The sequence below is a fragment of the Quercus robur genome, chromosome 7, assembly GCF_932294415.1.
Source record: "Quercus robur chromosome 7, dhQueRobu3.1, whole genome shotgun sequence".
In the NCBI taxonomy this organism is placed as follows: Eukaryota; Viridiplantae; Streptophyta; class Magnoliopsida; order Fagales; family Fagaceae; genus Quercus; species Quercus robur.
In genome coordinates, this window is record NC_065540.1 from 22,527,149 (window position 1) to 22,536,482 (window position 9,334).

Sequence of the window (9,334 nt, forward strand, 5' to 3'; positions counted from 1 at the left end):
TGAACCCTAAATGTCTTTGTTGGAATACCAAACGGTTTAAGTTAAACTAAAAAGCAAAAAGCACTTGGTGACTGGAGCCTCTATTTTTTTTTTTATACAAGATAGAATTTCTACTCTAACTTAATCTAAGTGTATATATGTGTGAATCTCCCTCCTGGAGACTTAAACTCCGGTTCTTACCCCCTACACTCCACAAGTATTTATACTTATAGAGTGACCACTGCACCAAAGGTGCGCTACAGTTGTAGTATTTCTTTCCATTGTATGCAACATGTACATTCCACAAGATTTTAAATTGTATATAATCTTATTTATCATTAGATCATGTCATTCGGTCTAGAAGTTATTAATACTTTTACTTACAGGTTACAATAATCGTATGAAATTTAATCATTCTATTATTATGATTATTTGTATGTTACAATCATGCTAAGGAAGAAAATGAATAAGACCATCCATTTGCCGTGGCCAATTTCATTTGCATCAAATTGAAATATTTTAGTAAATAAACAAGTATAGCCTAAAAGTATTGTGTTAGGACATATGTGATTCACTTGTTAGGAACATATGTCACTATTTTATGTAATTGGTTAATCTTTTGACAAAACTCACTTTACTTGTATTTGGATAGATCTAGGATGTGTTTAATACTTTAAAAAACTTTGTTTCAAGATCAAGTGTTAAAACCATGCAAGTCTGTCCAAGAAACAAGCTAAAGAAGTGTCTGTCATTAAAGCTCGACAGCTAGCTCAATAGCTAGCCATCTATCGAGCTTAAGAAGTTGTTTCAGCCCTGTGGCTCGACAGCTGCTCGACAGATAGGCATCTGTCGAGGTTTATGAAAAACAGAGTTTCAGTTATGCTTTGACTCCAATCCGTGATTATGTGTTTGAGCTTTCTTTTCTCACAACCCTAAACATATAAAATGATTATTTTAAGGGCTGTCAAAGTGTTCACAAGTTGCACAAGTATTGAGTAAAGTTTGTTCAAACAAATTGTGACCGGAGACAAAATTTTCCCTAGTTCATCATTCTTATGAAGAAGTTGCTGTATTTATACACCGTAGGGTTTTGTGACCAAGCATCTTCTTGATCTTCATCATTGGAATGAATTGAAGAACTTTGCAGCCAACAACCTTCTCTAGTTGGTGATTAAAGTCGCGTACTGGGATCTACGCAATTGGTTAGTCACGTACTAGGAGCTGTGCATCAAAAGGAGAAATTGTTATTACAGAACAAGTCCAATTGGGTATTGGGGTAAGGGTTTAATTGTAGATTGGTATAAGGTATTGAGATTTCTTTACTTGTAACCGCTTGTTGTGATAATAGTGGAATTTCGGGAGTGGTGACCTTAAAATCACCCGGTGGGGTTTTTGCCGTGTTAGTTTTCCTCATTCGTAAACAAATCACCATGTCAATTTATTTTCCGCTGCATACTTAGTTTATTGGTGATTTGTTTGTGCTACCACGCGTTTGCATGTTAATTAACTTAGTTAATTCACTTGGGTAAATTAATTGGTTAATTTATCACAAAGGATCAATTCGTTTTTGGCCTATCATATTGCCTTTTAAAGGTTAATTCGTGTCACTTAGAGTAAAACGCAATGTGACTGATATATTTTCAAGCAAAACAACCTCTTTAAGATTAGACTATAACGTTGACCTTTGTGGTAAACATACTTCCACTCATAGAGGATCAAGAACAACCTTCTAATAATGTCTTTCCTTCCAATCAATCAATAAGATCATTCACACAAGCATGAATACTATTTGCACAAAAAAAAAAATATATATATATATATATATATACATGTGTGAGAGAAAGAACACTTTCAGGAGAAGAAAATAACATTGTTATTGTTCTAGAGAGAGAGCAACAACAACATAATAATTTAGTTTACAAAGGAAGCTAAATTACGGGCTGATCCAATGGTCACAAATAACTTTTAATAGCTCAAAATATCTCAAGGTAAAACTGATCTAGACCCACACGTGATGAGGTTGGATGAGGTGGGCGTGGTATAGATAAGACCGAAAGTTCATACTAGGCCCCATCTCTTAAGATATCAAAGAAGGTTTACAATGGCTTACAAACACAAGAAGAAACTCACTCCATACCCACACTGACACATTATACTTACACATTTCACTAAATATTATAAGAGTCTGAATTGACATGATTCTAACTCTCCTAGTTAGAATTTTCAAGCATGAATCGTCTAATAATTTGAATGGCTTCATTTGCGACTTCTGAGAACGGATCATGAGTGAAGAAACCATGTTGCTTTCCCTCAAACTCTACATATTCAATTTTCTTTCCGAGTTCTTTTAACCTCTTGGCATAGTCCTCGGCTCTATCTTTCAACAATTCACTGCCCCCTACAACTACTAAAATAGGGTCAAGTGCCAGGGATTCAAGCCTCGGGCTCGCAGGTCCAAATGGGTTCGCAAATGGATGGTCTCTATTTTCACCTGCTGGTAGCGACAGCCTCCAAAACCTGTTGAGAATAAGGGAAAAACAAGTATAGTATGAATAGTATGGATTACTACAAATGAGTGATACATATATACCTAAGACTCATACAATGGTTCTGCTGCTTAGAAAATTTCTTTAAATATTATTGGATAACCTTTTATGCAGAAAGATAAGGCTCAGTTGTATAATAATGATTTGGGGTAGCATTATTTTAATGAGTAATACTGATTAGTACAGGGATTATTGCTTTGTATATGTTGGTAAAGATGAAGAGATATTTAACGAATTTTTGTTGGGGATACACCCATCACAAGCTTTCTTAATAGCTGATTTAGTACCCAACATATCTACTAAAAGTAGATTTGTTTTGATAAGGCTTTGTAACTTTTCAATGATTTCAAAGTGGGATAGGAATTAATTTCTCAACCAGTTATACTGAAACATCTTTCATCCCTTCTAATTTCATGCTTTTATATTATGCTTATGCATGCATACAGAAAACCATTCAAGGTTTCAACTTATTTTGTTCAAAAATAATAATAATAAACTAAGAAAATATAGTTATACCAAAAAAAAGTTGTAAATAAATTGGCAGTCAAAAAAATTGAAATTTAATCTTATTCAAACGCACACATGATAATACATAACAGGAAATACGATATTAATGGAAATTGTGATGAGTGAAGAAAGTAATATTGGATTCTTTAAAAAGTTTCTGACAGTAACATATCTCTACAAATTAATTAATATGATTTTTACTAAGTTTGCTGGTGTGACATGTTTTGGCACCACCACCACCAAAGTGCTATAAGGAAACTCCAATAGTGATGAGCCACGTGTTTTAATTTACTTCCATATTCTTGACCTAAGGAACTATGATTATGGGGTTGAAATTTCTTGAATTTGGTCACGTTCTTAAATTCAAATTTAATTTATTATTTTCAGATATTATTGAGAAAAAGAAGAGAGAATCTGAAAAGGAAAGGAGAGTGGAGGAGCCGAGATATGATAGAGAATTTGAGATAAGAAAATCATAAGACACCTGTACTATTGTGACTGATTCAAGGTCAAAGTGGCAGCTTGTGAAAGAACTAGAAAATGACTTTTCCAAATAAGTAAGAAAGAAGGTTCCCCTAGTTGCCTTTATATGTTACATGAAATTGCCGACTATCATGTCAGAGAGAGAGAGATTTCATTAAAATTTGGAACCCCATCACTTCTTTAGGCTCTTATATTATATATTCTAGATTTTTTTTATTTTTTTTTTTTATGCACAAATCTTAAGATTTGTGAGACTTTTTCTTAATACACAAATATATTTTCAATCACTTTCTCCTCTCATAATTAATAATGTCATAAATTCAAAACCCACTAAAATATGTGTAAATTGTCAATAGAGTAAATTATCTATTTGGACATATCTAAATGATTGGTTGAGAGAGATCTAAAAATTGGATTTTGCTTGCACACTTAATGGTCAATATTAGATCATCTCCTCATTCACACAGAAGCTTGCAAATAGGGTAATAACTATTTCTAGCTAGTGTTTAAAGAAGTGAAATTTTGTGAAAAATGTAATGGTTTCCTTTTGACATTAATCAAATGGTCTTAATTAAGACCATCATGCATGGCATGGGAGTGGTTTTTGTATTGATATTTCACTATCCACGTCCATATATAATTCGAATCAGTAACCCAATATATATACCTAACCCAATCTGTTTAAATAAGATGTTCCAAATTAATTGTCCACTCTCAAAAATTTGATACCTACTTAGATTAAGTAATAAGGTAAGTGGCAAAAAAAAAAAAAAAAAAAAAAGGAGAGAGAGCGAGAGAGAGTAGCATAGATTCCAAAAGAAAGAAAACAAGATACTCCAAACACTTGAATAAAGGCACTTATAAATGGCAGTTCAATTCCGAGGAATAACTACCATAGATAGATGAGAACAAAAATCACTCAAATGTCGTTATTCATGGACTGTCTGTCAATAGTGATAGAGAGTTCATAGGTGTATTTCCATCAGATCCTAGGGGTCACATACCAAGTTGCAGCAACTTTATGTACGGATCAGTCTAAATCATTCGCATGATGTTTGAAATTTATGCAGTTTAATTATCACAAAAATAGAATAAAGTAGCTGCCCATCCACCATCACCACCGGCAGGCAAAGAGGTACGATGTAAGCGTAGAACTGAAAGATTACTCTTTCAGTCTACAACTCAGGAAAAATCAATCACTCATAATTACATAAATTAATAAATTGTGAAATTGAGTATGTAACTACAATTAGTTGTATCTTTAAAATTATTTTTTAGTCTATTAATTTCAACTCTATTTTTCTTTTTTCCCTTTAAGTTTCGGTATACATGTGTCACACATCTTTTACAAGGAAATCTCGTCTTAGTAAACGAGATTAATACTCATTTATCGAAAAAAGAAAAAAATATAATTTGTCTAAAAGTTTTTCCTTCTTCAATAATAAATTAAGGATAGATTTTTCTCACTAAATAAAACAATAACAAATTTTGAGATAAAAGACATGAAATGATTTCCTTCTTGCCTAAATCAAATGGTCTTAAGACATGAGCTATTTTTTCTAACTATTACTCAAACAATGAAAAACGATATTAACTACTTTGTCCATTGTCAGAAAATATGTGTTCTTTCTCCCTTGTAATATTCTTAGCAAGTGGCAACGACAATTACAAATTGCATGTCAAAGGTTCATAAGCATGTAAACCAAAATATGAGGCAGAAAAGCTGTAAAGTGTAAACTAAAGCAAAATCTAAATTACATCCTTCAAATTGGGATGAATGGTCCTTAAAAAATAATTTTCTTCATCTTTATCAACTTTCATTCATTGTCATCTATAAAATTACGGTTTAAGTCCAATAAATCACATATGTGAATAGTATTAATTTTAACGACACATATGTGAATGGTATCAATTTTAACGATAATAAACAAAAAGATGAACTTGATGATAAACAGAAATGTTAAAATTTTAAAATTAAACCAAAAAAGAAAAAAATTAGATTAAAAAATTAGTAGACTTTAATTAGGATGCTCACAAAAAAACAAAAAAAACAAAAACAAAAACCTGTTTCTGATAATAAAAGCAATTTTACAACAACAATTAATTACCTGTCAAGTATCTCCAAGGTCAACAATTCTTCAGATGGCCCCTCCTCTGACTTTGTCCGAACCTCTCCACCAAAAAACGGCGCCAGCAACACAAAACCTCGTACCCGTATTCCCACCGGATCCAGTTCACCCGACCCGAACCTGACCGCCAAATGATGGGCAATATTCCCACCTGACGAGTCTCCCACTATGAAAACCCGGTCAAAGTCAAACGTACCACTCCACCATTCATCACCACCATCGCTCAAATTCTGGCTCCGCCACTGTAACCACTTCACTGCACTCACTGCATCGTCCATAGCAGCCGGAAGCCTATGCTCGGGCGCCAAGCGATAGTCAATCGCCACGACGAGCGCGTCAAGGCCGGAAGCAAGGCGGACGCAGCAGTTGTGAGAGCTGGGCCACGTGCGTGAGCCAACACAGAAGCCACCACCATGGATGAACACAATGATGGGGAGCTTATTAGTGTTAATACTACCATTGATTTTTGTTGAGGTGGGCTTGTACATACGCAAATGGAGGTTTAGTTTTTCGTCAAAGAGACAGTCTTTGAAGAGGACAGAGTTGTCGTGGACAACAGGGTCTTTGAAGTTAATGTTTTCAGAACGGAAAACGGTGCCGTCGCTGAAAAGTTGGAGAACTCCCATGCAATCCTCTACTATTTGAGGGAGTGAACCCATAGTTTCTGTGTCAAGGTTTGTTTGTTTGTTTGTTTGTTTGGTTTTCGTAGGTTGAGTGTGTTGTGTTTGTGTATGGAATATAGAGAGAATGTGAGGGTATAAGTAGGGAAGGAAGGAGTGGGAGAAAGTAGGGATAGTGTGAAAATGTTGGGGGTGATTGTGTAAAAGTGGGAGGACATTATTGAATTTGAATGTGGTGTCATTTTTATTTCGGCTAAATGAATGTGGTGTCATATGTGAGCTGGCAAGTGGTTTATCTTATTATATTGAATAAGGACCATAGATGGGAGTGGTGGCTATTGTATTGTTAGTTTCGAGGGTTGAAATTGGCTTTGGTTCTCAACTCTAAAATATGATCACTTTGTTCATTTTTTAACCTATGCATTAGTTCATATACCGACATAAAAATATAACATATGGTAAAATTAGGGAGGGAGCCCCGACATACAAATATAAGATATGGTGAAATTAGGGAGGGAGCCAGGAATTTACCTTAGGGCCCAAAGTATAACTGATTTTTTTTAATTATAAAATTGGTATTAATAAAATATCAGCAAGAAAAATGATAAAATTGCTACTAATTATTCCAAAGCCTTATAACTAATGTGACAATATTTTGAAAGTGATTAGTACCACATCAATATCATAATTAATAAATAAAATCCATAAACTATTATTAACACTACAAAAAACGTGAGTTATAGCCACGTTTTTAAAACACAGCTGTAGCTCTTAAAAACGTGGCTATAGGCCCATTTGGTCTATAGCCATGATTTCTATAACTGCGTTTTCAGACATGGCCTATAATAAATAAATGTCTTAATTACTTATTTGTTATATCTCAATGATTGATACATCAATTTGTAAGGCTTGTCTAGTAAAACTTATAGTAGTTATGCCATCATTCTAAATAAATTTATTTGATCAATCAATAAAAGAAAAGATACATAGGGTCTGTTTGGATACAGCTGAAAACTGAAAACACTGTAGCATAATAATTTTAAAATGCGTGAATAGTACCGTGGGATCCATTTTTAATGAAAAAGTTTTTGAAAAGTGATGTTTGTGGATCCTGTGAACAGTGCACGGGTGCACTGTTCACGGGAAAAGTCAACATTCACAACTAAAAATTTTTTTTAAAAAAAGAGAGAGAAAATGCGAAGTGGAAATGCAGGAAATGCGGAATCCAAACCGCACCATAGTGTTTGTTTGGATCACATCCACGTTTTGGACGTTTTGCATTTCAGGCTTTTTTTTTTTTTAACCCAACGCTTAATGCACTGTTTATAGGACATGAACAGTGTATTTAGGCCAATGAACAGTGCTGAACAGTAGTAAACAGTAATCATAAATTATTTTTTTATTATTGTTTTCAATTTTCAGTTTTCAGTAAAATAAGCGGTATCCAAACGCACACATAATCGTTATTTTTGAATTATTTGCAATTTTCTTTTGAAATAAATCTAATATTGTAGCTAGATTTTCCATGATTTACCAATCAAATATAAGTCATATTTCTCATCTAATTATATATCAAATATTATTGAACTAAAAAACTAATTAACATTGCCAAGGGAATAACAAGAACCGCACTTCTAACTTTAAGTCCCAACCAACAAATAACCAAAATCAAACAACTTAATAACTCAAGTTATTTGCATAAAAAATGCTAAATAATCAATAAACGAGTTTTGAAGTTTTCAAAAGGTCAAAATCGGTACACAAACCACACGGATACAGTTGATAATAGGGGTGTTCGCGATGCAGTGCGGTGCGGTTTTGGGCCATTTTTAGCACTGCATCTTGCAGTGCAGTTTAGCTAAAATTATAACTGTATCACACTTTGTTTTTGCGGTCACATGTGCGGTTTAGAGTTTAGTCAAAACCATAACCGCACCTCATCTCATTTTTGCGGTCTTATGTGCGATACTATGTATAAGATGCGGTTTGAAGTCGGATATTTTTCAAATTTTGGGCTTTTTTTACTCAACCTAAAACTATTTTTTCCCTTTTTTTGGGTCAAGTTTTAAATTATTGAGCTAGTTTTTCTTTATTTTGGGTTGGCTTTTCTAGTCAACACTTGCTAGGGTCATTAAACCTTTTTTTTTTTTTTTTTGAAAACTAGGGTTATTAAACTATTAATAATATATTTAATATTAAAAATAAATAAATATATTAATATATAGAGAGGGTGTGGTGCAGTGCAGTTTGTGCGGTTTTCTTATTATAAAACTGCAAACTGCACTGCACCATGCGGTGTGGTGCGATGCAGTGCACTATTACTTACGGTGCGGTGCGGCTATACCATTTTGTGGGTGGTTTTGGTGCGGTTTGTGCGGTTTATGCGGTTTGGTGAACACCTCTAGTTGATAACATAGTGCACAGTCACAATGAATGAGATGCCTATTGTGTTTATTGGCTTTTGTGACCAATTTTAATTTTTAGGGAGGTTGAGTATAAATTTTTTTATTTTTTATTTTAAATTTTCTTATATATATATATATATATAATATTTTAAAAAGTAAAAATTTCAAAGGGGGAGGCCATTGCCCCCAAGTCAAACCATAGTTCCATCCCTAGCAAAAATACGAAGCCACTTTGAGATTTGGCTTAATACTAAGTTCTAACAAGATTTTTCAAAAATATCTAATATGTTTCCTAAGTACAAAAAACACTTAACACCATTTGAAAGTTTCTTGCTCCTCCAAGTCTTCTACTTTCTTCTAATAGCTTGTCTTGATTACATAAATTTCACAATAATTACATTATGACAATTATATATGTGAGTGAGTGTCTGTATAGCCAATAATGAAGAAATAATAGCCAGAGATTAGGAAGAAGGAAGAGCAAGGAAATTTTCAAATGGTTTTAAGCGATGTTTATGCTTAAGAAGTAAGCTGGATACGTTGGAAAAGTTTTGGTAGTTCTTGATATAAGCCTAAACTTCAGGGATAGTTTTTGTATTTTACCCTAGCTATAAAATAAGTAAAATATTCTTGCTCATTTGATAAAAATAAGATCTTATCCTTTT

The 9,334-nt window shown here is 33.4% G+C and overlaps 1 protein-coding gene across 1 annotated transcript; it reads right to left on the reverse strand.

The window, feature by feature from the left end:
- Positions 1-1,828: 1,828 nt before the first annotated feature.
- LOC126692780 (probable carboxylesterase 15) lies at positions 1,829-6,420 on the reverse strand. Its single transcript, XM_050388543.1, has 2 exons — positions 5,624-6,420; positions 1,829-2,496 (listed from the first exon to the last, which is right to left on the reverse strand). Exons 1-2 carry the CDS (start codon positions 6,301-6,303, stop codon positions 2,190-2,192), a joined length of 987 nt encoding a protein of 328 aa, XP_050244500.1. The 5' UTR covers positions 6,304-6,420; the 3' UTR covers positions 1,829-2,189.
- Between the last annotated feature and the right edge of the window lie 2,914 nt (positions 6,421-9,334).